Source organism: Phocoena sinus, chromosome 1 (assembly GCF_008692025.1).
Source record: "Phocoena sinus isolate mPhoSin1 chromosome 1, mPhoSin1.pri, whole genome shotgun sequence".
Taxonomy (NCBI): Eukaryota; Metazoa; Chordata; class Mammalia; order Artiodactyla; family Phocoenidae; genus Phocoena; species Phocoena sinus.
The window spans coordinates 184,322,909-184,349,586 of NC_045763.1; the positions used below are offsets into that span (position 1 = coordinate 184,322,909).

At 61.9% G+C, this 26,678-nt stretch overlaps 1 protein-coding gene across 2 annotated transcripts in view; it reads left to right on the forward strand.

Annotated features, from left to right (window-relative positions):
* The window catches only part of INAVA (innate immunity activator), a 29,008-nt gene extending 4,175 nt beyond the window's left edge, over positions 1 to 24,833 (forward strand). The window contains exons 1-10 of one of the 2 annotated variants that reach the window (XM_032624856.1): positions 8,398 to 8,609; positions 11,237 to 11,385; positions 12,154 to 12,278; positions 12,698 to 12,814; positions 13,344 to 13,560; positions 18,257 to 18,310; positions 19,119 to 19,320; positions 19,498 to 19,656; positions 21,482 to 22,082; positions 23,547 to 24,833. In XM_032624856.1, the coding sequence (XP_032480747.1) occupies positions 11,331 to 11,385; positions 12,154 to 12,278; positions 12,698 to 12,814; positions 13,344 to 13,560; positions 18,257 to 18,310; positions 19,119 to 19,320; positions 19,498 to 19,656; positions 21,482 to 22,082; positions 23,547 to 23,639 (1,623 nt within the window). In that variant the 5' untranslated portion in view covers positions 8,398 to 8,609; positions 11,237 to 11,330 and the 3' untranslated portion in view covers positions 23,640 to 24,833. Of the gene's footprint in view, positions 1 to 8,397; positions 8,610 to 11,236; positions 11,386 to 12,153; positions 12,279 to 12,697; positions 12,815 to 13,343; positions 13,561 to 18,256; positions 18,311 to 19,118; positions 19,321 to 19,497; positions 19,657 to 21,481; positions 22,083 to 23,546 lie in introns of those variants that run through there. The other variant, XM_032625400.1, reaches the window with a different exon arrangement.
* The last annotated feature ends 1,845 nt before the right edge of the window (positions 24,834 to 26,678 follow it).

A 26,678-nucleotide genomic window follows, 5' to 3' on the forward strand; every position in this document is an offset into this window, starting at 1 on the left:
CATCTCTCCACGGTTCCCGTTTTGCAACTCTCACCACGCCAATTACTCACACACCAAAGCGACGGGAACGTGAGTCTGCCCAGCTTGTCCTCGGGTGGACGGTCTTCAGTTGTGTGATGGTTAAGTTTACGTGTCAACTTGGCTAGGCCACGGTACCCAGCTGTTTGGTCAAACATTATTCCAGATGTTTCTGCGAAAGTATTTTTTTTTAGATGAGATTAACATTGAAATAAACAGTAGACTCTGAGTGAAGCAGATGACCTGCCATAATGTCGGTGGGCCGCATCCACTCAGGTGAAGGCCTAAATAGCAAAAAGACTGACTTTAATAAAGAGGGAGTTTGGCAAGCAGACGGCCTCTGGGTTCGGACTGCAACTCCTCCCGGTCTCCAGACTGCCAGCCCCACCCTGCAGGTTGTGGACCTGTCAGCCTTTGGAATAGGAATAGCGTGGACCAATTCCCCTCTCTTTGTGTGTACACACACACACACACACACACACGAGGGATCCCCTATTGGTTCTGTTTCCTGGGAGCTCTTCCTCAATTTCAAGATAAAAATCTGAAATCCTTAGTCAGCCCACATGACTCTTCAGCCAACTTAGCTCACCTAGCGCCTCAGTACAAATTGGAAAAAGCCACCGCCTCTGGGGAGATGCGGTTCTGGCCAAGGCCCACGGCTTGGTGGGTGGAGCCTGGGTGAGCGGTCCCTCTTAGTTTGGTGCACAACCTGGACAACCGCACGGGGCGGCCTTGCTTCCTGCCGGCCCACTGCCTGCGGCTCCAGTCTTCTAGTCCCTTGCCCCTCCTGGCCCCACACCCCAAGTGCCCTCAGCGCCTGGACCCTCCTGAGCTCCGTTGCCATTTTGCTTCTGCGCATCCCGTCGCTGCTGCCGTGGGCTCCTCCTCGCGCCCCGACCCCCAGTTTCCCTGGCATGGCCTCCTCGGGCAGGCTGTGCGGTCCTCCGCTCGGTCAGCCACCCCGCCCCCCCGCCTAGGTGCTGTCGGCCTTCTTTCTCTGACCCTCTTGCCAAGGGATTGCTCGGCTAGCTTGGGGATCCCCGAAGCCCTTTAACTTTGATCCGCCGGGACGGGCACTAGTAGGTGCTCAGCGTGTTCCCCGAACCAGTGGGTGAGTGAATGAATGACGGGCGGGGCGCCGGCTCGCGGTACGCTGCAGGAGGCGCCCCCTCGGAGCGCGCGCCTCCTTCTCCCGGCGGGACCGCCAGCGGCGGGAGGGGGCCCGGCCGGGGCCGCAGGGGGGCCGGGGGCCGGCGGGGCCGCGGCAATGGGGGGGCCGGGGAGCGCCCTTGGGGGTGGGCGCGGCACCCCCTCGGCTCAGCCCGGGTCTCCAGGCGCGGAAGCCGCCGGGCCGGCCGGAGCGCGCGGAGGGAAGGCGGCCCGGGTCCGGGAGGAGCCTCCCCCGCCGGGCCGCGGGAACTGGCTGCGCGGGGGGGGGTCCCGCCGCGCGCGCGTCCGGAAGCGGGAAGAGGGGGCCGGCCTCGCCCCGCGCCCAGGTCCCCGCGGGACGCCCACCCCCGCGGGCACCTCCCCGCCCCGACGCGCGGCCCCGCCCCGGCTCCCGGATCGGACTCCCGGGTCCCTTCCTGCGTCTTTCCCCTCTTTCCTCTGGGCCTTGGTACGCCCCAGGGGACAGATGTCTTGGGATCTTTAACATTTGGGATGCTGCAAATGCCGAAGTTAAATGAAATACCTCCGGGGAGGGGAGGCCGGGAGGAGTCGCGGGGGGAGGAGAGCTGGCCTGGACGAGCAGGTCCCGAGGCTGCTAGGCGCGCGCGGGGGGCGCGGGGGCAGGCGGGCGGCGAGGGATCTCCATGGGACAGGTAAGGGGGAGCGCCGGGGCGCGACGCGGGAGCCGGGGGGATCGAGCCCCTAACCCACAGTCTTCCGCCTTAGAGGAGGGGGCCCTGCGGGGAATGGGGGGAATTTGCCGGGGGGGTGGGAATTCCGAGTTCCTACCGAAAATGCATGTTTCCGTCTCCTCGACCTTTCTCCTCCGACCTTCCCCACGCCTGTGGATCCCCTGGCAGGTTCCGGGAAGGCAGACAAAAGGAGCAGAGTCTCGGGCCGCCTGGACGCGGAGGGCGCGGTGGGGGAGGGGAGCAGGGTGGACCGGACAAAGGGGCTTTTTGAGAAGAGCCTAGAGGTCTGATTCCAGGGCACATTCCAGGCCGTCGTGGAGTCCCCTGTCCCAGCCCGCTCCACCATCGCTCGCTGGAGGCGAGCACCTTTCCCACTGGGAAGGGAGGAGAGGGGAAAGCAAACAGTTTGAGGAACCATCTCCCGCCCCCTCGCCTGGAGGGTCCCGGGATATTTCCCTCCCTTCTCTTTTCACTTTTGGCTCGAGCAGCCGACGATTGGCTCCTTAATTGTTTAAGTGAAATTGTAGGAGCGCCTGAGACTCTTCTTTGCTGGGTGCTGGTTGGGGCGTCAGGTCGGGCCCTTGCTTTGACTTCCGATCTCATGTATCACAGGAAACTTAAAGGAGGAACTTAAAAAAAATAATGGAGAGTGGATGGATGCAGGAGGTGCAAGAGCTTTCTGATTCAGGACTTTTCCTTAGGAGATGAAAACCCTGAAGAGATGCAATTTTTTCCCTTCTTTCAAAGATCAGATTCCAAGTGTGTGGGGAAACCCCGCTTCCTCACCAATGATGCTGTGGGGTTGGGGTTCGGGGCACTGGCTGGGAGCAGGGCGCTGAACCCCACGTTCTCAGCAGGCCTCTGGAATGCCCACTCTGGATACTTTGAATTGAAGGGCATGGCAGCCAGGGAGATCCGTGGCCTTGGGGGTCTTGGGAGAGTTGGTTGGCTGGTCCCACTGCAAGCTTCAGATCCTGCTGGGCTGGGAAATGCTGCGTGTGAATTTGAGGGAGCAAGGGGCCTTTGAGGATTCCAGAGGATCAACGCAGAGACTGGTCGGTCCTCTGTCCTTCTCTCCCTGAGCTCAGAGATGGGGGTGGTTACCTGAGGGCGGGATTCTTAACTGGGTCCATGGGCACCCAAGCATCTGTGGATAGCATTCAGAGGGTCGTGTACTCGGATGGGAAGGGTTTATTTTTCACTAACCTTTACTGGAATTTAGCATTGCCTTGTAACCATTGGTAGTACCTGTGATTTGCCGTTCATAGACCCCACAGAGGGTTTCATATCACAGTGCAGCTGTGATAGCTGTCTTGAAACCTGGTTTACCGTCGGTCATGAAACATCGTTTACCATCGTCATTGCTACGGAACTGCCCACTACTAGATCCTGTTTAATGTTAATAAAGAAACATATATAGATTACTATGTTTTACTGTTTTTAGAACTGTATTTAATATAATCTATTATCTTAGTGATTCTCTTCATCTTAGTTTATGCATTAAAAATATGCTATGAGTTGATTCTAGAAACTTCCATCACTCCTCCCCCCGGAGCTGGGGATGGGCAAGGTGGAGGCTGGGTGGCAGCTTCAGAGTCAACTCCTCTGTTTGTTGTGGGAAGACTGTGACAAACCTGTAGGGGGGAAGGGAAGGGCTGCGGGCTCTTTGGGAGACCCAGAGTAGGCCCCCCAGCACAGGGGGGCTGTCCCCTGTTGGGGCCCCTCAGCCTCAGCCCAGGTAAAGAAGGGGGTGGTCAGCCTGGAGGGCTCACATTGTTTGGACAGAGGGTGTGCACAGGAATGTGAGGGGAGATGGGTGGTGTGCAGGGGGAGTGGGGAGACTGCCTGTGTTGGTGACACAGCTCCACAGAAGGTGGTTGGGAGGGTGACTTCCTCTGTCATCCCTGCCCTGGGGGCTGGGACTGGGGCTGGGGAGATGGTCTTTGGGGCTGGGGAGGTAGACTTTGGGCTGGAGAGGTGGTCTTGAAGCTCGGGATGTGGTCTAGGGGCTGGGGATTAGGTCTTTGGGGCTGGGGTGGTGGTCTTCCGGCTGGGGACGTGGTCTTGGGGCTGGCTAGGTGGTCTTTGGGGCTGGGGAGTTGGTCTTTGGGGCTGGGGAGGTGGTCTTTGGGGCTGGGGAGGTGGTCTTTGGGGCTGTGGAGGTGGTCTCTGGGGCTGGGGAGGTGGTTTTGGGTCTGGGGAGGTGGTCTTTGGGGCTGGGGAGGTGGACTAGTGGCTTGGGAGGTGGTCTAGGAGTTGGGGAGGTGGTCAACGGGCTGGGGAGGTGGAGTAGGGGCTGGGGAGGTGGTCTTGGGGCTGGGGAGGTGGTATTTGGGCTGGGGAGGTGGTCTAGGGGCTGGGGAGGTGGTCTTTGGGGCTGGGGAGGTGGTCTAGGGGCTGGGAGGTGGTCTTTGGGGCTTGGGAGGTGGTATTAGGGGCTGGGTAGTTGGTTTTTGGGGCTGGGGAGGTAGTCTTTGGGGCTGGGGAGATGGTCTCGGGGCTGGGGAGGTGGTGTTGGTGTTGGGGCTGGGGAGGTGGTCGTGGGGCTGGGGAGATGGTCTCGGGGCTGGGGAGATGGTCTCGGGGCTGGGGAGGTGGTCTCGGGGCTGGGGAGGTGGTCTTGGGGCTGGGGAGGTGGTCTAGGGGCTGGGGAGTGGTCGTGGGGCTGGGAGATGGTCTCGGGCTGGGGAGGTGGTCTTCGGGTCTCGCGAGGTGGTCTAGGGGCTGGGGAGGTGGACTCGGGGCTGGGGAGGTGGTCTTCTGGCTGGGGACGTGGTCTTGGGCCTGGGGAAGTGGTCTTTGGGGCTGGGGAGGTGGTCTTGGGGCTCGGGGATTGGTCTTTGGTACTGGGGAGTTGGTCTTTGGGGCTCGGGAGGTGGTCTTTTGGATGGGGAGGTGGTCTTTGGTGTTGGGAAGGTGATCTTTGCGGCTGGGGAGGTGGTCTAGGGGCTGGGGAAGTGGTCTTGAGGCTGGAGTGGTGGTCTTGGGGCTGTGGAGGTGGTCTATGGACTTGGGAGGTGGTCTTGGGCCTGGGGAGGTGCTCTTGGGCTGGGGAGGTGGTCTTGGAGCTGGGAGTGGGTCTAGGGGCTGGGGAGGTGGTCTTTGGCGATGGGGAGGTCGACTAGGGACTGAGGAGGTGGCCTTTGTGGCTGCGGAGGTGGACTTCTGGCTGCAGTGGTGGTCTTTGGGGCTGGGGTGATGGTCTTTTGGGCTGGAGAGGTGGTCTACGGGCTGTGGAGTTGATCTTTGGGGTGGGGAGGTGGTCTAGGTGTGGGGAGTTGGTCGAGGGGCTCGGGAGGTAGTCTTCGAGCTGGGGATTTGTCTAGGGGCTGGGGAGGTGGTCTACGGGCTCGGGAGGTAGTCTTGGGGCTGAGGAAGTGGTCTAGGGGCTGGGGAGGTGGTCTGCGGGCTCGGGAGGTAGTCTTGGGGCTGAGGAAGTGGTCTAGGGGCTGGGGAGGTGGTCTTTGGTGTGGGGAGGTGTTCTAGGGACTGGAGAGGTGGTCTAGGGCCTGGGGCGGTGCTCCTGGGGTTGGGGAGGTGATCTCTGGGACTGGTGAGGTGGTATTCTGGCTGGGGAGGTGATGTTTTGGGTTGGGAAGGTGGTCAAAGGGCTGGAGAGGTGGACTAGGGGCTGGGGAGGTGGTCTTTGGGCTGAGGAGGTGGTCTTGGGGCTGGGGAGGTGGTCTAGGGGGGGGAGGTGGTCTAGGAGCTGGGGAGGTGGTCTTTGGGGATGGACATGTGGTCTAGGGGCTGGGGAGGTGGTCTTGGAGCTCAGGGTGTGGTCTAGGGGCTGGGGAGTTGGTCTTTGGGGCTGGGAAGGTTGTCTTCTGGTTGGGGATGTGGTCTTGGGGCTGGGAAGTTGGTCTTTGGGGCTGGGGAATTGGTCCTGGGGCTGAGGGGTGGTCTTTGGGGCTGGGGAGGTGGTCTAGGGGCTGGGGAGGTGGTCTTTAGGGATGAGTCTAAGGGCTGGGGAGGTGTTCTAGGGGCTTGGGAGGTGTTCTAGGGGCTCGGGAGGTAGTTTTTGGGGCTGGGGAGGTGGTGTAGGGTTTGGGGATGTGGTCTTTGGGGCTGGGAAGGTGGTCTAGGGGCTGGGGAGGTGGGCTAGGGGCTGGTGAGTTGCTCTTAGGGCTGGCATGGTGGTCTAGTGGCTGGGGAGTTGGTCTTTGGGGCTGGGGTGGTGGTGTTCCAGCTGGGGACGGGGTCTTGGGGCTGACTAGGTGGTTTTTGAGGCTCGGGAGGTGGTCTAGGGGCTGGGGAGGTGGTCAAGGGGCTGAGGAGGTTGTCTTGGAGCTGGGAGTGGGTCTAGGGGCTGGGGAGGTGGTCTTTGGGGCTGTGGAGGTGGTCTCTGGGGCTGGAGAGGTGGTCTTGGGGCTGGGGAGGTGGTCTTTAGGGCTGGGACATGTTCTTGGGGCTGGAGAGGTGGTCTTGGGGCTCGGGATGTGGTCTAGGGGCTGGGGAGTTGGTCTTTGGAGCTGGAGTGTGGTTTTCTGGCTGGGGACATGGTCTTGGGGCTGGCTAGGTGGACTTTGGGGTGGGGAGGTGGTCTAGGGGCTGGAGAGGTGGTCTAGGGGCTGGGGAGGTGGACTAGAGTCTGGGGAGGTGGTCTTTGGGGCTCGGGAGGTGGTCTTGGGGATGGGGAGGTGGTCTAGGTGTGGGGAGTTGGTGTAGGGGCTTGGGAGGTTGTCTTCGAGCTGGGGATTTGTCTAGGGGCTGGGGAGGTGGTCTATGGGCTGGGAGGTAGTCTTGTGGCTGGAGAAATGGTCTAGGGACTGGGGCAGTGGTCCTGGGGCTGGGGAGGTGATCTTTGGGACTGGTGAGGTGGTATTCTGGCTGGGGAGGTGGTCTTTTGGTTGGAGAGGTGGTCTTGGGGCTGGGGAAGTGGTCTAGGGGCAGGGGAGGTGGGCTAGGGGCTGGGGAGGTGGGCTAGGGGCTGGTGAGTTGCTCTTGGGGCTGGGGAAGTGGTCTAGGGGCAGGGGAGGTGGGCTAGGGGCTGGGGAGGTGGGCTAGGGGCTGGTGAGTTGCTCTTAGGGCTGGCGTGGTGGTCTAGTGGCTGGTGAGGTGGTCTAGGGGCTGGGGAGTTGGTCTTTGTGGTGGTGTTCCAGCTGGGGGCGGGGTCTTGGGGCTGGCTAGGTGGTTTTTGAGGCTCGGGAGGTGGTCTAGGGGCTGGGGAGGTGGTCTTGGGGGCTGGGGAGGTGGTCTTGGGGCTGGCTAGGTGGTTTTTGAGGCTCGGGAGGTGGTCTAGGGGCTGGGGAGGTGGTCTTGGGGGCTGGGGAGGTGGTCTAGGGGCTGGGGAGGTGGTCTAGGGGCTGGGGAGGTGGACTAGTGGCTTGGGAGTTGGTCTAGGAGTTGGGGAGGTGGTCTACGGGCTGGGGAGGTGGAGTAGGGGCTGGGGAGGTGGTATTTGGGCTGGGGAGGTGGTCTAGGCACTGGGGAGGTGGTCTTGGGGCTCGGCATGTGGTCTAGGGGCTGGGGAGGTGGTATTTAGGGCTGGGGAAGTGGTCTTTGGGGCTGGGGATGTGGTCTTGGGGCTGGGGAGGTGGTCTTTGGGGCTGGGGAGGTGCTGTTGTGGCTGGGGAGGTGGTCTCGGGGCTCGGCATGTGGTCTAGGGGCTGGGGAGGTGGTCTTGGGGCTGGGGAGGTTGTCTTGGTGTTGGGGGAGTGGAGCTATTGGAGACTCGTGAGTGCTGGGATCCCAAGGTGAGGGGCGTGGTGAGCAAAGCGGGTGGCGTTAAGCCTTGAGGGGTCTCCTCCGTGTGCAGCGCTGTCTGTCTTCTTGCCTCCTGTGATGGGTCACAGTGTCTTTGGCCCTTGCTTCCACCAGTGAAATAGAGTGAATTCCAAACTGTTGGTTTTCCTTGAAGGTCAGTGGCGTGGAGACCCAGAGGCTCATTTCTTGTAGGGAACAAGTTCCATTTTGGTCTCTGGCCCCCGGTGGTTGGGGACTGAGCTTAGACCCCGGGGTCCCAGTGGCCCTCCTGTGGACTAGGGAGAGGACTGGGGTCCAGGTCAATGCGCCATGGGCCCTGTGGAGGGATGGTTGTAAAGATAAACAGGGAGGTGGCGGCCATGATGATTCTGGAGGGAAATGTCTGTGATCAGAACAGCCTGGCCTGCTGTGGGACCCCAGAGCCGCCCCGTGTGGAGTTCCGGGGTCACGGCCTGGCCCGGAGTTTCTAATCTCATCTGGCCTTGGCCCCACTTCAGGGTCTGGGGAGCAGGGACCCTCCTTGTCAGCATGTAGGTTTCTCGCCGGTGGTCCCCACGCTCCGGGGTCTTTGCCTGCTCTGGGCGCTGCGCGGAGCCGGAATCTGGGGGGGCGGGCGGCTCAGCACAGGGCAGGGGGGCCCTTGAGGCCGCGAAGGCCTGATCCCTGCTGCCTTCTTCTGGGGTTCCTCTGTGGGGAGCCCCTTTCTCCCGCCTGTGCGGCCCCCGGAAGTGCAGAGGCCCGGGCTGCCTGTGGGGCAGGCTTTGCTCTGGGAAGGGCTTGCTCACCGCTCCTCCCTCTGACTCAAGTTGGAACAAGTAACCTGGCTCCCCTGGCCGGGCAGCCTGGGAGGGACACAGGCGGGACCAGGGGAGGGACAGCCACCGGCCATCGGTGTGGGGAGCGGAAGTGGGTCAGAGAGCACGGGACGGCCTGGGACACCCTGAGGAGACATGCCAGGCCCCTCGGTCCCCTGACTTGGGACCAGGGGGCATTTCCCGGACTCCTGGACTGAGCTGGAAGCAGGTGAGGGTGGGGCAGCTGGAGCGGGTCTTTGGGGCGAGGGCAAGCCGGCCCAGGGGGGCCCCTAGGGGGGCCCAGCAGTGGCCGTCAGCCACAGGGCACAGGGGTGATGGGGGTGCTGGTGGGCTCGGATGAGGACCCGGCACTGTAGTTCCCAGGCCTCAGTTTCCACGGGAGCGGGGAAGGCTGGGACGAGAGCATCCCAGGGCCTCCCTTTGGGGCCACATTTGTGACGGGAGAGGGTCCCAGTGGCTCAGCCCGAGGGCAAGTGCACGGCGCTCTCCTTCCTCCCCTTTTGTCCTCCTCTGCATTTTCCTGGGGGTTTGCATTCGTTTGCTTGTTCTCCGTTCTTTTTCTCTGTTCGGGGTGAATGGATAGGGCTTGCCACCTGGGGCTGCGGGTCTGGAGGGCAGGGAGGGTTCCCATGCGGAGAGGCGGGGATATTCCCAGAACTGCCTGTATCTGAAAGCCATGCCTTCAACACCCACGGGAGCCTGCGGGCCCTGGGACAGGGTCCCCGAAGCCGGAGGGCCGCCTCGGGGTGGGGGCAGATGAGCGGGCCGCACACGTGTGGGTCCTTCCTGCTCAACCTGGCGCTATCCAGATTCAGTATGGGGACTGGCCAGGGCCCCGGGTACCATCCAGTTTTCACCGTGCCTGTGAGGACGGGAGGCCCAGCCAGGTGAGAGGTGAGGTGAGCTCCCCTAAGATCACATAGGTGATGGCAGGATCCAGGCTGGAATCTGGGGCTTCCAACCTCCGGTCCGTGCTCTCTGCCCTACTTGGAGCAGGCCTGCCCCCGACCCAGGCCAGAGGGAGGAAGGGGCTGAGGGGGCCGTTCTGCCGGGCCACCCCTCGGTCCCTGCAATTTCTGCTCACTCTGCAACAGGCAACAACATGAGAAGCAGGGCTGAGTTGTCAGAGCTTCCCAAGGCAACTCCTTAATGGTTAATAATTAATTAGTAAGTGTGAGTAATTGATGGCTTCCCGCCCACATCATCCCCTCCCTCGTCCAAGCAGACGTGCTAGGACGGCCTTGCTTCCTTGCTCTGGCAGGGCCCTGCCCCTGGCTGCTGGGGAGGCCCACAGGCTGCCCAGGGCTCTGCAGTGGGCGGTGGGGGAGCTGCCTGCCGTCTGTCCCGCTCCATCTCCAGGAGGGATGAGGGTTTGGGAGGGTGAACCAGGCAGAGCTAACTCACGCCAAGTACCCTGGTCTCGGTTCCCAGAACGTGTGGCCAGGCTCTCTCCTTGGCATCTTCACAAAGGCCCCATATAAACTTTAAAAAAAAAAAAAAAAAAAATTCTACCCTCCACTCTCTAGACTTTCTTGGAGAACTGAAACTCCAAAGTGCAGGTACCTATTGTTTTCAGGGCGAGGTTTTTAACTGAGGCCCAAGGTGCTCTGATAGGCTGTGCTGTTTCTGTAGGTCTGTAAAGCTGTCCACGGGCAGAGAGGTGCTCCTGGGGCCTGGCCGGCAGCGGTCCCTCCTCCAGGGGCCTGGCTGCAGGCTCAGCTTGTCTCCCACTGGCTGAGGAGCCCCCGCCCCCGGCCCAGCAGTGGTGCCCTGAGGAGAAGCAGGAGAAGCTCCAGACAGAGACTCCGGAGGACTTTTGGACCGTTGCTCAATGGCTGACTCAGGGAGGAGGTGGCTGGGCTTTCCTTCCAGGCCGCCTGCCCGGGCCCTGTCCGCGCTCCCCACCCTGGCTCCAGCCAGCCGCCGCCAGGCCCCGGCCAGCTGGGACCCTGAGCAGGGGTGCAGACTTGGCGAGGAGAGAGGGGGCGCCAGCGGGTGCGGCCGGGGTGACTGCTGCCGGCAGACGCACACCTGGAACTCTACCTGAGCTGCACACGTGCTCCCAGCCCGGGCAAGCAGCGTGGCCGTGGTCTCCTTCCCATCTTGGGGCAGCTTCGGCTCTGGTCACCCCTCCAGCCCCGGCAGCACGCACCCAACACACATGCATGTGCGCGCTGCCTCGCTCCCGGCTGTGGGGTGTGAGGTCCGGGCCCCCTCCCCTTCGAGGGGCCTCCCAGGCATAGCTGGTGGCCCCGGGAGTTGGCTCACGGCTTTGGGCACCTGCCCTCGGGTGGACCGCCTGGTGTAGACAGACAGCAGGCAGCCTGGGCTGTGGGCCTCGGGACAGGGCCTGGCTGAGTGCCCGGTGCCCTCACCCACGGGGGCGGCGGGATGGGTCTCGGGCTGAGGACCGTCAACCGTGCCTCCCTCCTGGCACCGACGTTTCCCCTCCCTCCTCTCCTTCCCTTCCTCCTTGACTTGTCCTCCCACCTTTTTCTTGTTCCCTCCTTTCCATCCTCTCTCTTTGCTCCTGTCCTCATGGGCTTTCTCCCCAGTGTCGTGGTCCCTGTGGCCACCACTGCTGTCACCCCTTGGGCTCGGAGGCCTCTCTGGGAAGGAGGCGGCAGGGGCCCAGGCTGGGCCCAGGGCAGGTGCGCTGGAGAGGCCCACAGAGCCTTCTGTCCGCAGCGCCCCTAGCACTGACGCCCCCATCCCAGACTCACTCCCCCGGAAGCATGGGCCTCACGCCACATCTCCCACCCTCACCCACCTGACTCAACAGCTCTGTTTGGAGGCAAGGGGGTTTACATGTATCATTTTTTGTTCTTTTAAAAGCTGGGGAAACTCCAGGCCACCTGCACATCCTGGCCCAGGCTGGGAAGGGTGTCGGCCCCTCCTCCTCTGTGCCCCCTCCTCCCAGAAGTCCACCATGGAAAGCAAGGATGAGGTCAGCGACACCGACAGCGGCATCATCCTGCAGTCTGGTGAGGGCTTCAGTGCCCCCGACCCCACCGACTCCTCGAGTCCCAGGCTCCAGGCCCGGCCAGGCCGAGGGGCCCAAGGCGGGGGCGGCGGGGAGGCCACTGTGCGGGGCAGCGGGGTGCAGACCCTGGAAGGGCTGAGAGTTTTCCTCCCTGGTGGGAGGGGGGGCTCTGGCCTGGAGGGTCAATCCTATCTGAACAGCTACCTGCCGTGTTCAGCTCTGGCCCCACGATTCCTAAGAAGCTGAAAGCTCTTATCTGGTTCGCGGGAAGGGGCCGTGGCTCAGGTTGGCCACAGCCGATGGGCCCAGTCGGGTCTGGTTGGACAGAGAGAGAAGAGGCGCATGCAGTGTGTGTGTAGGTGTGTGTATGTATGCGTGTGTGTATGTCTATATGTGTGTATGTGTGCGTGTATGTATATGTGTGTGTGTGTGTGTGTGTGTGAGAGGGGTGGGGGAGCAGACAAGGAAGAAGGCACCTGCCACGGGTGGCGGCTGGGAAGGGAAGGGCGGGAAGGAACGGGCTCTGACCACAGCCTGGCCCTCACCGCACACGGCCGAGGGGCCGCCCGTCCCTCCGAGCCATAACGGTGCCGTTGGGCCGCCGGGGTACACGCCACCTTTTGGGTGTGACACGGCCTGCTGTGGTGGCCGGCCCGCAGCCTGGGCAGGCGTGAGGCCGCCTGAGCGCGCGTGTGCGCCGTCAGCCCCGGGGACGTCCCGCGGCGCCCGGGACAGGCTCCCCTGAGCGCGCGCCCCTGCCCCGCTGCAGGCCCCGACAGCCCGGTGGCCCCCGCGAAGGAGCTGACCCACGCGGTGCGCAAGCAGCAGAGGGCCCTGGAGGCGCGGCTGGAGGCCTGCCTGGAGGAGCTGAGGAGGATCTGTCTGCGGGAAGCGGTGAGGCTGGGCCCCCGCCGCGTACAAGCACAGGCTTCACCCCGGGGGCTGGAGCCGCATGCTGGTCTGTCGGTGCCGAGGACTGGGAGGCCCGGTCCTGAGAAAGTTCTGGGGGTCAGACGGGGCACCGGATGGCACAGCAAGGGGACAGCTCTTCCCCGCAGGGCCCAGGCATATGGCCGGGCAGAGGAGGGGCTGCAGGGGACCGAGTGGATGGAGGCGCCTGCGGGGACCATAGCCAGGCCAGGGCAGATTCCCGGACGAGGGACAGCCCTGGACGCTGGGACGCGCGGAGATGGGCAGAGGCCTCTGGGGAAGGGCGGCACAGGTCACCCAGGGCCCGCCGGATGGGCTGTTCCTGCTCGGCCAAGGGCTGGGTGCGTGGAGAGCGGCTTGGCACGAACTTGCTTCCCCCGCAGGAGCTGACGGGCATCTTGCCTGCAGAGTACCCCTTCAGACTGGGCGAGAAGGCCCCCAAGGTCCGCCGTAGGATCGGAGCCGCTTACAAACTGGACGAGTGGGCCTTGCACAGAGAGGTGAGGTGCTGCAGGGCGCCGTCCCTGCTCCCCGAGGCTGGCGGCTGTGGTCCCCAGGCCTTGCTTCCCCTCTGCAGGGGTCTCTGCTCTAGCATCACACAGCTCAGGCCGCTTGGCTCTGCGTGGACAAGGGGCACCCGCCTACGTGTAGCCCACGTGGCCTCAGGGAGGGCTGGGACCTCAAGGGAGGACATGGGGTTCAGTCCTCTGAGGGCAGAAGGCCAGCCAAGAGCGCAGCCGGCCCGGAGAGGCAGTGGCCTGTGCGGACGGGTCGCTCTGGCTCCTGGGGCCGTCCTCCCCTTTCTCAGCACAGGAGGAGGGCCGTGGGGTGGCTTGGACCCTCGGGTCCCTCCCCGTGGTGTGACGGGTGGCTCGTCTGCCCGGCCCTTTGGGGTGGGAGGGAAGCGTCCACCTCAGTCCCTCCCCACCTGGCTCGGGGTCAGGCTGCTGGGTGGGTCCTGGGCCCTGGACGCCGCCGTCTGCTGGGGGTCTGGGCCGTTCCGGTGTCGCTCACTGCGTCCTCCCCCAGGACCCACTGAGCAGCCTGGAGAGGGAGCTGGCCCTGCAGCTGCAGATCGCCGAGGCCGCGCGGCGCCTGTGCCGGGAGGGGAACCTGGGCCGCCAGGCGCGCCGGCAGCGGAAGCAGGCGATGCAGCAGGAAGAGAAGAAGCTGCGGGACCTGCAGCGCTGCCTGGGGGAGTGGCAGCGAGGCAACGGGGCCCCTCCCACCCTGGCCCCAGGCCCAGGTGAGCAGCGGCGGTCCCAGACGCATCCGGCTGGTCCCAGACCCGTCCCGACCCATCCCCATCGTCGTCGTCGTCGTCGTCGGGGGAAACCTGCTTCCCCGGTCCGCCCCACCCCATCCTGACCCATGGCAACCCCACAAGCCTCAGCCCAGCCATCACCCTCCCCTGAGACCCTCCCCATTTCCTTAGAAAACAACCCACTCCTCCCTCGAAATCCACGCCCTGCAGGAGACCTCCCGGACAGGAGGCACCCCCAGGCTGACCTCAGCTTATCTCAAGGGTTTGTCCAGCCCTCTGATCCCAGGCCCACAGGGCAGGTGGTCCCGTGAGCGCGGCCGAGGGCCCACATTCTGTGCATATCTGCTCGCTGAACTGCTGCAGGGCCCATGGCTGCTGGTGGATGCTCTGGTGGAAGTGCATACCCACCGTCCCTGAAGTACCTAGAACCGCCCAGTCAGGACTGGGGCCCCCGCACTCTGTTCTCTAGTTACTGTGCCTCTTAGTCTAGTCCCTGAGCCCGGGGTCCAGCGCCCGCTGACTGTGCGGCAGTGAGTCGTCCAGGCCGGTTCCTCTTCCAGCAAGTGGTTCTGGGCCCTCGCGTGTGGCTTTTTCATTCTCCTGACCCGAGCCCAACCTGTCAGGTCAGTCCTTGGAGGCCTCCCTTCCGTTCCGCGCCAGGGCATTGGGCTCGCCCTCCCCCAGGCCTCTCCTGGGTCCCAGGCCTCCCGTGCGTGTGAGGGAGCTGGCACAGGGAGTTGGGCCCTGGGCTGAACTGGATCTGGGGCCTCCACCTGGGCTCCCCAGCTCCCACCCCTGCCCCTCAGGTCAGCTCTGTGCCAAGGCCGCCTCCTGCCCCGGTTGGGCACGTGGCCTCTAATTTAGGGTGAGTCCAGATGCCTCCCAGGTCCCCCCCAGCAGCCAGGAGTGGAGGACGAGGGAGGAGATGCCTCCACGCGACAGCTGACCCAGTAACCCCGGGCGACGGGGAGACCCAGGCGGGACGGCCGACCGGCTCTGGTGGAGAGGGGCCTCCGTCCTCCCTCTGTTCCTGACAGGGCCCAGGATGCGACCTCCCCTTGAAAGGCAGCTGCTGACTTGGGCACGGAAGCCCCTGAGGGCTCGTTGCTGTCCTGGTGGCAGGGGCCCGGGGGGCTGTGCCCCGTGTGTCCCAGCCCCTCCTGTGTCCCGTCTGGCCTCACGCCGCCCTGTGGGCTCCTCTGACCACAGGCCTGCGGTGTGGGGTGGTGGACAGCGTAGGGCTGTGGCTCTGCTACTATCATTGCGACGATGAGGCTGCTTGTTGGGAGTGGGGAGCAGGCCAGGACACGCCTGGGGCTTGGCCAACCATCCGTGGGAGGGGGCACTTAGTCCAGGGGAAATAGAGCTGTGGGGAAGGGGCCTGGCCATGCGACTGCTTCCACCCTCCTGATCAGAGAGGCAGCTTTGCTCTCCACCTGCAGCCCTGGCCTGACCAGGCCGAGGTCCTGGGTCTAATGTGCTGTGGCGATGAGGCCTGAGGTCCTGGGTCTAGTGTGCTGTGGCGATGAGGCCCGAGGTCCTGGGTCTAGTGTCCTGTCCTGACCAGGCCAAGGTCCTGGGTCTAGTGTCCTGTGTCGATGAGGCCTGAGGTCTTGGGCCTAATGTCCTGTACTGACCAGGCCGAGGTCCTGGGTCTAATGTCCTGTCCTGACCAGGCCGAGGTCCTGGGTCTAACGTCCTGTGTTGACGAGGCCTTAGGTCCTGGGTCTAGTGTCCTGTGTTGATGAGGCCTGAGATCCTGGATCTAGTGTCCTGTGTTGACGAGGCCTGAGGTCCTGGGTCTAGTGTCCTGTGTTGATGAGGCCTGAGGTCCTGGGTCTAACGTCCTGTGTCGATGAGGCCTGAGGTCCTGGGTCTAGTGTCCTGTGTTGAGGAGGCCTTAGGTCCTGGGTCTAGTGTCCTGTGTTGACGAGGCCTGAGGTCCTGGGTCTAGTGTCCTGTGTCGATGAGGCCTGAGGTCCTGGGTCTAGTGTCCTGTGTCGATGAGGCCTGAGATCCTGGATCTAGTGTCCTGTGTTGACGAGGCCTGAGGTCCTGGGTCTAGTGTCCTGTGTTGACGAGGCCTTAGGTCCTGGGTCTAGTGCCCTGTGTCGATGAGGCCTGAGGTCCTGGGTCTAGTGTCCTGTGTTGACGAGGCCTGAGGTCCTGGTTGCAATGTCTTCTCCTGGGAGCCCAGGAGGAGGTGGTTCTAGACAGGTAATTCCTGCTCTTGGCCATCTGCCCAGCTGGGCTCGCCCTGAAAGCAGGAAGTAGAGAGGGATTAATAATTAACTAGCAATAAAGATGTATGAAAAAATAATTAGTAGCTGAAAGGTGTTTTGAATTAAAGAGGAAAAAAAAAAGCAAACAAACTAAACCCCAAAAAAGTTAGAGAAATCCACCCACCCTCTTGGTCTCTGCAGGAAGGTCACTCCATTTGGAACCTAATTGTACCAGGTGGCAGCCATTAGCTCGTCCTCTGCAGGTGGGGGGAGCGGTCAGCTGCGGGACTAATCGACCACAGGGAGCCTGATGAGAAAGGCCCCCCAGCACCGAGCTGACGTAACAGGTGCTCAGGACGCATTTGTTGATTAGCGGCGCCCGTGCTGGCAACGCTGGTAGGAATTCTTCCATGATGAAACGTTCCAGATCCGTGCTGTCCAATGTGGCAGGCACTCACTGCATGGGACTGTTGAGCGGTTGGATTGTGACCCGTGCGGCTGAGGAACTAAAATTTTAATTTAATTTAAAACAGCCACATACAGCTAGTGGCTGTTGCACGGGACGGCGCAGCCTCTGAGGATGCCCAGCGTTTGTATGGCCTCTGCCTGGGGTGTCCTCCTGCCGCTGCTGGGCCGAGGGCAGGGCTGTGGGGCAGCGTGGCCAAGACAGCAAGCAGCCCCCATGAACCACCTGTGATTAAACAGCCGGGGGTGACGGCTGTCTTCCCAGACCATATATTCAAACCCCAAACACATGACTATACCCAGCCCCCGACCCCGGCATCCCTGGACCGTGACAGTAACAGTCCCACAATTTCTTCAAATTGACATTTGTGAAAAATAAACGTCTCGGTTCCCCAGGTTTTTATAAAAGATCAGAGGCTGGGAACCAGCATTAGGTAAGAGCATGTCTCCCCAGTTGAACCTTAAAGCACGGGCTGCTCCGTGGGCAGCCGACCCTGCATGGTTTACAAACTGCTCTGTGTAAAGGTTCTGTCTCATTTAAATGGAGGAGCAAACGTTGACAAACTTCTGTAAAGGTCCAGGGAGTAAATGTTTTAGGCTCGTGGGCCATGTGGCCTCCGTCATTACTACTCAGCTTGGACATCGTATCATGAAAGACATTACGTAAACAAACCCACAGTTGTGTTTCAATACAACTTTATTTATAAAAGCAGCCAGAAAAAAAAAAAATTTTTTAAGGGACTTCGCCGGTGGTCCAGCGGTTAAGACTCTGTGCCTCCACTGCAGGGCGCACGGGTCAGGGAACTAAGATCCCGCATGCCTCGCGGTGTGGCCAAAAGTATAAACAAAGCAGCCCGTTAACTGGATTTGTCCCACAGGCCTGCCACCAGCCAATCCCTGTTATAGAGGATTTTCAGATGGCTGGAAACGGAATCTACTTTTCTTAGAATTTTCTGGTTAATGACCTCTGCATGAAAGGCCAGCTAACAGGAGAGCCCATAAATGGTGGTGGTGAAGGGCCAGACTCTGGTCAGACGGTCTGGGTGTGAATCTGACTCAACCACCTTCCGGCGGTTTGACCTAAGCTATGTTATCAGCTCCTCCAAGCCTCTGTGTCCTGAGCTGCCACGGGGAGATGGTCATCTCACCGTACACGCTTGTTAGGAGGATCACGTGAATTCACATATATAAGGCACTTAGAAAAGCCCAAGAGAAATAATTAGCTATTGTCAGTTTGCCCTCACCCGTGTTCTCAAATGTAGTTGAAAATGCTTTGTGAGTCCCATCCAGGTCATGTTAGGTGTAGACCGAGTAGCTGAAGTTTCAGTGTTTTCAGGACAATGGTAAATTTGAGTCCTCTGTCTTCCTGGGTCCAGACTGCTGCCCATGCAGAAGGGCTACCCTCCATGTCCTTAGGTGGCTGTCCCGTCACCAGGGAAGGACCTTCCTGACCCAGACGGCCAGACTCTCACTTGAACTGTGAGAGCCCACGACCCCATAGCTGCAATTCCCACTCTCACTGGTAATGCAGGGGTTCTCAGGTTTGCGGGTGCTTGAGTTGAGCTGTACTTACGGTATCAGAAGACTATACAACAGTTAGCAAAAGTCTCTTTACCCCGGGGGCCTTCCAAAATGACTTTCTGCCTTCCCCTCCACTGCCTGGAAACCCTGCCAGACGAAGGCCTGGCTTTTTTTTTAATAGATGGGGAAACGGAGGCCCAGAGCATTGAAATGGCTTATTCGAGGTTACAAAGCTAATGGCAGAGCCAGGATTAAAATGGAGTTTCCTGTCTCCTCACTCCTATTTACTGACTTTTATTTTCTCCTTCCAAGTGATAAATTTACACCTAGCACAGTACTGAACACATGGTTGGTATCTCCCGATAAGGGATGCTATCAGGAAGGGGGCGGGGCAGCTGCTCAGCACTGCTGAAGCCCCAGATCTGCGGGGGGATTTCTTCACCTCCTCCTCTCTCCTTTGGCCTCCCCAGAGCTCGGCGCCTCAGATGACAGCTCCCTGTTGGACGGGCTGCTCCGTGAGGAAGGTGAGAGGGCGGTTTAGGGGCTGTTGTGAGCGCTGGGCTCCTGCGCGAGAACTCGGGGCTTGGGCGGCATTGGCTGTGAGTTCTCAGTGAGCTAAAGGAGGCGGGAGCCGGGCTGGGCTCAGCGTCCGCTCCGCCTGTTCGCCCTGTGCGTGGGTGAGAGGGGGGATGTGCTGACGCTTTGCCGGTCCGGGTGCTCGGTCATCGTGACCGGGAGGGGAAGGGGAATCCAGCAGAGCCTTGGGCCCCGGGCCTCCCTGCCTTTGCCTGGGACTTAGCCTTTACGTCAATACGCACCCGTCAGAGCCTCAGCCATCCGGCCACGGTCATTGCCCTTTGTGAAAACAGGGTAGCACTGAGGGAGAAAACAAAAGTCCGTAGATTGAGAACCCTGGTGACAAACCCTAACGATGCTGAGGGGTCAAGGTGGGCCAAGAGGGTGGTGAGGTCCTGCCCAGGGGAGGGCCCAGGCCAGTAAGGAAACAGCACACGTGGGCACAGCGTGAGAGGAAAAATAGGGAAACAGGAGGTTAGCTGCAGACATGGCATCAGGAGTAAAGGTTAGAAAGGAGAGTCATGTGAGCCAAGAGAGGCAATCTGGGGAGGCTTCCTGTAGGAGGCAGGTATAAAATGGAGCTGTAAGGAGTAAGTCTGAAAGGAGAATAAAGTGTTTAGAAGCATCTGGGCCCAGAGCCATGGCCTGGCACTGCCGGACTGACAGCCACGGGAGGGCGGGCCAGGCACAGGCCACGGAGGTTCTGGTTGGGCTGGTTCCCCCACCACTGCCCTCCCGGGCTTCCTTTACCTGCAGAGGCATCTCAAGTGCCAAAACCTCCCCCAGATGCGCCTTCCCGGCCTCTCCCGCCCCAAACCCTCGAGGGGCTGCAGCCAGCAGGCCTTGACACGGGGGGCCTGGAGCGGGCCCCCATCCAGAACAGCCCCTGGAAGGAGACAAGCCTGGACCACCCCTACGAGAAGCCCAGGAAGTCTTCCGAGCCCGGAAGCGAGTCCAGGTCAGGGGGGGGAAGGGAGGGCCAGGAGCAGGTGGGATCGGGGCGGGGGTGCACAGTGCAGGAGACCCCCATCCTGCGTGTGATGGGGGGAGGCATGAGTCCGTCCCTCCGCACACCGGAGCCCCTGGATGGAGGCATTCCTGCTGCTGACCTGTCTCCAATCCCTCCAATCTCCAGCAGCCCGGCCAGCACCCCGCAGGATGGGCCCAACGACCCCAGCCCTGCCTCCTGCTACGTGGTCCCCGTCCGCAACGTTGCCGGGCAGCGGCAGGGCCGCATCAGTGCCCCGGCCACCCCTGAGATGCAGGGCAGGAGGGGCCAGTCACAGCCCCTGAGGTAAGAGACAGGCCACCCCAGCGATGCAGGGGGCGAGACCCACCATTGAGAACTTACCTTCGGAGGGTGGTGGCTTCCAGGATTATGTGGGACACCCGTGGGTGACACATGGCTTGTGCAGTGGCTTCTCCTTGGGATCTTTTCTTAAGCACCTCTCAATAGAGGCTGCGCCCCAACCAGCAAAGCCAAGGGCGAGTCACGTGTGAAGCAAGGTGTTTTCTTCCAAAGACTCCGGTTTTGTCTTTGCACAGCCAGATTCCACTTTGCTTCCCGTCTCTGCAGACTCTCCTGCGAGAGCGAGTGTATCTCAGAAGATACTTTTGCAGTTGTCTGTCATCGTTTTATTATTAGTCTCTTGACGATGGACGGGTCACGTTTTCAACTGACGTACAGTTGATTCTCATTACTTGGGTAGTTACGTCCTGTGAAGTGCAAACGCTGAACCACTGCTCCCGGGGACACACAGGGTTACAGCTTCTGGTCACAACGTGTCTGTAAACTGATCCATACGTAACCTTGTTTTATGGGGTCTCTGTTTAAAGACACCTTATCTAATACGTACCATCGACTCATTAACACTGAACTCAGGGCCAACAGCCCTAGATCTCACGCCTGAACGAAGCTCATCTAACACGTTATTTTCTCCGTAAATCACGTCCCCGCTTCCTTGAGCTCAGGACACCAGGTGGCCCTGCAGCGTCAACTCTGGGGCCATTTTAGATACTGAAACCACCAACAAAATGCACAAAAAATATGAAAAGTGTGATACTAAACAGACTGTGGGAATAGTATGATAGCTGAACCCAGAACTCAGAGCCTCGGCTGGGAAAGCCTGCTGGGCAACTCAGAATTTTCACCACCCTGCGTGTGTCCACACGTGACCACGAGAGCGCCGGGAGTGTTGATTTTGAGGCTACAGATCAATTGGAGCAGTCGGTGAATCTGCAAATACAGAACCCATGAATAATGAGAACCCACTAAATGCTCCTTTCCAAGTTCCCTGCTGTTTGGTGCTCGTTTCACTGACCGAGGCACGACAGGCAGTGTCGGCCACACCGTCCGACAGCCCAGGGCACCCTCAGGACGTTGCTGGGTTCTTCCGTCAGGTTAACTTTACTTCTGGGCAGCGCTGGGCTGGAGCCCAGAAATGCATCTTATAGTTTACATACTGGGGGGCCTTTTTACACACAGGGCCTTTGCGCAGATTAGTGAAAGGCGCCCCCGCTGGACGGACAGGCCTGCTCCCGGGGTGCTGGCAGAGGGAGGCTGGATTCCAGCCCCGCTGGCTGTCCCGAGCTAGTGCCCTGGGGAGGGCCACCTGCATGCGGCCACCCTGTCCTAGCCGGCTGGGGCTGCCATATAGAGCAGCGCAGCTGGACACAAACCACCGCCTCCAGACTGGGAGGCGGCAAGTCCAGGATGCAGGTGCCCCAGGGCGGTTTCTCCTGAGGCCTCTGCCCTTGGCTGTAGAGGGGCCCGCCCTCTCCTCTCTTCACTGGTAGTCCCTCGGGGTGGGCCACATACCAGCTTCACGCCTTCACCTCGGACGCTTGACTGTGTCCGCCTGTTCAGATTGTGTGGATGAAATGCCACTGGATGCCTCGCACCTGAGATGGCTGAGAACAGGAGGCAGCTGTGGGTGGCCTCCGTGACCCAAACCCCAGCGTGCAGTGGAGCAGTGGTGTGGGGTGCAGGAGGGGCGTGTAGGGCAAGCCGGGCCAGGAGGCTGTGGGCACGTGGGGAGGCGTGGCCGAGGCCGCGCACGCGCGATGCCTTCCCCGCCAACCAGGCAGGGCTGGCTCAGAGCCCCCTCTTCTCTCCATAGGACCGACCCCTTCCGCGCGGGCCCCGACGGCAGGGGTCGCAGCGCCCTCCCGCGCCGCCGCCCCACTTACTACACGGTGACGGCACCCGCTCCCGTGCCGTGCCCCGCCTGCCACTCGTGCTCCGAGGACAGCGGTTCCGACGCCTCCAGCCTGTCGCACCCGACGCCGCCCGGCAGCAGCAGCCCCGACATCTCCTTCCTGCGGCCACTGTCCCCGCCCGCGCCGCCCCTCCCGCGCGTGCCCCGCGGCCCCCGACTCCGGCCTCCCCCCGCCTGCCTGAGGGCCACGCGCTACCTGGTGCTGGCTGAGGGCCGCCCGCCGCCCGGCCAGTGGGGCGAGTGGGGCCCGGGACGCGGCGAGGACGCGGCCGCCCCGCGCTGGCAGCGCCCACCGCCCGCCCACGGCCGCGTGGTCCGGACGCCCTCTTTGCGCGACAGCCCCGCGGGCCGCGGGCTCAGCAAGGCGGCCGTGTCCGAGGAGCTCAAGTCGTGGCACGAGCGGGCCCGGCTCCGGAGCTCACGCCCCCACTCGCTGGACCGCCAGGGGGCTTTCCGCGTGCGCAGCCTGCCGCCTGGCGCCGAGAGCTTCGCGCGCACACAGGTACGCGCACGGGTCCGGCCAGGTCCCGCGATCTGGCGCTGGGGCGCAGGCGCACAGCCTGCAGTCCGGTGGCCGGGCAGCTTTCAGCTCGGAGGAATAGGCCCCAGAGCATTTCCTCGCGGCTCTGGAAGGCCCGCAGGAAGACTCCCCTGGGGGCCTCCTGAGTTCGCCTGCACGTTTAGCTCTAGAGCGCGCGTCCACGTGCGCCAGTGGAGGTGACCCTCCCGGACACCTAAGACCTTTTTTCCTAATGGCTCCACCGATGATCTACAAAACAGATAGGCCTCTATTTATAACCATAAGGCCAATCCACATCACCCCCCAGTCTCCCGACTTGAGTGCCCAGGACGGAGGGAGAGTCTGGCAGTGTGTATGCAGGAGCCATAACCTGTGACTGCCTGTCAGCCAGCTACTGCGCCCCACTGCCCTCCCGCCACCCAGCTGAGAAGCAGGGTGACTGATGGCTAAGGGCGCAGGCCCCGGTTCAAGTCTCAGCTCTGCCAGCACTGGGCAGGCTTATTAACTCCTCTGATCCTCTGTCACTCTCGCTGTAAAATGGGAGTCTTAAAGGACCCATCACAGAGGGGCAGTAAGAACTTGAGATGAGTTAATATGTGTGAAATGATTAGAGCAATGCATAGTAAGTACTAATACGTGGTGTTATTATCACCTGGGGCCCCCCGAGGTCAGGGACCGAGTTGGTGGGCAGCATATAGGTGGAGCACCCCGACATGAGGTAGCATGGCCACTCTTGATTTCTGTGCCCAGCTTTTTCTTTCTGGAAGACGGTGCATGAGCTTTCTTTTTTTTTTTTTTTGGCTGCGTGGCATGTGGGATCTTAGTTTCCCGACCAGGGATCGGACCCATGCCCCCTGCACTGGGAGCGCTGAGTCTTAACCACTGGACTGCCAGGGGAGTGCTGAGTGAGCCTTTCTTTATTGCTCCCTGGGAAGGAGGGCTCTGCAGGGGGTGTGCTCCAGGAGCCCCCAACAGGCTGCTGCTTTGAGACCCAAGATTCTGGCCGGGCCCAGCTGCACCTCCCTCCCCCGCCCCCAGTTCTCTGGGCTGCAGCTGGCATCCTGGGCCTGGCAGCACCCTGGCCGCAGTCCCAGGCCGCACCCTCCAGCTGACGTGCCTTTCCATGCCTGCGAGCTTGGACCTGTCCTTGGCCCGGGCCCAGCCCATCCCAACCTGCCAGACGGGGAGGGTGATGAGAAGTGAGCTGGGGGGGGATGGGGTGGGGGTGGAGCAAAGGTCAGGGTGCCTGTCACACCCCAGAGAAAGCTGGAGTGGAAATGGACGAGGGCACAGAGAGCCTGCTGCGGAGGCAAGGGCCGAGTGGCTGGGCCGGTGCTGCCACTGGTCAGCGTCCTTAAGGGACAAGGATGGTGTGGCCGGGCTTGCTGTCCTGATGTCTCTACCTGCTTTGCTCACCCACCTGTCCTTTCCCCCTGGCCTGGGCAGGTGCCCACCGTGTGTGTGCTCCGGAGATCGCCTGAGGGGGCCCCCGTGCAAGTGTTTGTACCTGAGAATGGAGAGATCATCAGCCAGGTGTGACCCTGGGCTCCAGACACCGTGGCCGGCAGGCCGAAGAGACTGCTTCCCAGCGGGGCTGGGGCTGAGACCGCCCATCCTTGAAGCCCTCTTCGGCTCTCCTCCCCCATCGCAGGTCGATGACCTGGAGCTGAGACTATTTTTTTTTTTTTTTTTTTTTTTTACCAGTTTTTGTTCAGAAGCTCTGGCCTATGGATTTATATTTGTGGTTTGTCCCCAAGATCCCTGTAATATGACAATGCTTTATTCCCCAGAGACAGGCCTACCGGACTCGAGGCCTTGCCTCTGACTAACAGCATCTGTCTCCGTGTGCAAGACGTGTGGTAGGGGACGCATCCCCAGAGAACAGCCCCTGGCCCTCCTGCCCCACTGCTGCTGGGGGCTGCACCTCCCTCCCCCATTTCCCAGCTCTCAGGCTGTAGGGGTGCCCGGGCTGGGGGCGAGTCGTCCCCTCTATGATGTGCTCTGTGATGCACACACCGAGAGCTAGGTTAAAGGTCAGTGTGTCCTGGCGGAGTCTCTTCCTGGGCTCTGCTCTTTTCCTGACCCCGTGACTTCCTCGTAGGGGCCCCTGTCACTGTGTGCGCCCTTGTCCTGAGGCTCCCAGCATCGACCCAGACCCTGGAGCCTTGGGTTGGAGGCCTCTCCAGATTGGAGTATCAGTAGGCCCTGGCCGGGAGCTGACCACCTTCTCTGGGCCTCTTGAGGGCTTGCAGGCCACTGCCTGCCCCCCCCACCCCCGCACCGCCCCACTTCCTCTGATGTCTTTTCATCGTCGTCATCCTAAAAACCAGCGTTTTACACGTGCTTCTGGAAGGGCGCCCCCTGTGGCGCGTTCCCAGGGCCGGGGGTGTCATTGCTCCTTCCTGCACTTGGCTGTGCTTCTGCCCTGAGACCGGATTTCCTTGAAGGAGGGCAAGTCCTTGTTTTTACAGACATTGGGATACCCGCCTTGCAGGGCGTTAATGAATCATCCTGGCACTGGGACTTGAGGCCCGGAAGCTGGCCGTGCTAAGACCATCCGTGGTCCTGGGCTCTCATCCCCTGGCCTTTGCTGCCGGGTCAGAGCCCCAAATAGGGGTCCTGCTCCCAGGAGAGAGCCGCTGAGCTGAGGCTGGGAGGTTTGGACGCACCAAGCACTGACCTTGCCCACGTGGCATCCTCTGTCTGTAGGACGGGGGCTACACAGACAGCTCGACGCTCTAAGAACTTTTTTTTTTTTTTTTTTTTTTTTTTGCGGTACGCGGGCCTCTCACCGTTGTGGCCTCTCCTGTTGCAGAGCACAGGCTCCGGACGCGCAGGCTCAGCGGCCGTGGCTCACGGGCCCAGCCGCTCCGCGGCATGTGGGATCTTCCCGGACCGGGGCACGAACCCGTATCCCCTGCATCGGCAGGCGGACTCCCAACCACTGTGCCACCAGGGAAGCCCCTCTAAGAACTTTGAGGCCTGACCCGGACGAGGCACAGTTCTCCCACTGCCCGGGGCAGGGCGGCCCGGCCGAGGGGTCGGGAGGAGGGAGGGACCTGAGGGGAAGCCTGCATCCCTGTGCTCCCGGCCCGCAGCATCCTGGCTCTGGGTGCGCCTGCCCCGTCGTGTTGACTTTGGGCGCTGTTCCGTTGCGGTGGGTGTCTGAGCGCGTTGCCCTTGAGCACAGCCTCTGCCCCCTGCCGCCCCGGGTCCTCGCGGAGTGCGCCCTCCACGCCCGCGAGTCCTTTGCGTTGACTTACTGGTCCTGTGTGATGCCTGGTGCACCTGAGAAGTGGCTGTGTCCTCGGCTGCGGGGCTGGAGCGGTGGGGTTTCCGTGCCAGATACTCCAATAAAGTCTGTCTTTGTGAGGCGGAGCTGGTGAGGAAGGTTCTTTTGTGCTGAATTTCATGAGCAGAGGATCTGGCCAGGTCCCTGGGGGGCAGGGGGTGGGGTTGGGGGGGAAGCTCTCTGCGTCCCCGGGCAGGATGGAAGCAGGAGTTGAAGCTCCTTGGTCCCCCTACGCCCGGGGCCCGAGGAGCTGGGCTCTGGGGGTCCCTCCCCGAGAAGGACCCGGGGCCACGGCAGCCCCTGGGGGTTCCGAGACTGTGCTCAGTGATGGGAGGGGCTGAGCCTCCTCAGAGCCGTTCTGGGGGGAGAAACAGCCCCTCTTCTCCAAAGCTGGATGAGGTAGGGGGCGGGGGGGGGGGGTGGACTGCCCAGGTCACAACGGGGCGGGGAGGGCAGCTCGCATCGGCTGCCTCCATGCCTGCCCTGCAGGGACCGCTCTAGAACCCAGCGCAGCGCCCCCTGGAGCCTCGATGCCCAGGATGGGCGTGGGCCCCAGAGCTGAGGCACCAACTGTCAGGTGAGGCATCCCTTCCGCCGGCCCTCGCGGCGGCCCCGGGGCAGGGCGTGAGGCTGGGCAGATGCCCATGGGTAGGCTGGCCCCACTGTGCCCTCTGCCCTCCCTGGGCTCCAGGGACTGCGGCTTTGGGGGCCGGGGCGCTCCTTTCTGCGGTGGGCTCCGAGGGGACACAGCCCAGGGTCTCTGGAAAAGTGTGAGCATCCCAATCTCAGACCTGAACCTCTTCCACCAAACTGAGTCGTGGATCACGGCCCAGATTTTGTGGATTCTGTGTTTTAGACCATTATAAGGAGTGAGGCCCAGGGAAACCGTGACCAGTGTCCCCAGGGTGCATGCCGAGGGGGAAGCTCCCCGTCAAAGGGAGCAACCAAGTCCAGCGAGCAGGACGGGGCGGCAGGAGGAGACGGGCCCCTGGAGGGTCCTGTGGGGGCTGGGGACCCAGTGTCCAGCGTGGGAGACGCGGCCAGGCAGCACTAACCTCCTGCTCCCAGGCAGGACCTGGGCAGACATCTGGGGGCTGTTAGCCCCCCAGCCGCAGGGCAGAATGGGATTATGAATTGGGCAAGGGGTCGGGGGCTTCAGGATTTCAGCAGCGAGCCTCCCAAGGCAGAGCGATGGGAGGCCACCTCTGAGTCTGAACCATCCACATGCAGAGAGGTGGGGAGGAAGCAGGGCCCTTAGAGGGTCCCCACTTCCCAGCGGGGGGGAG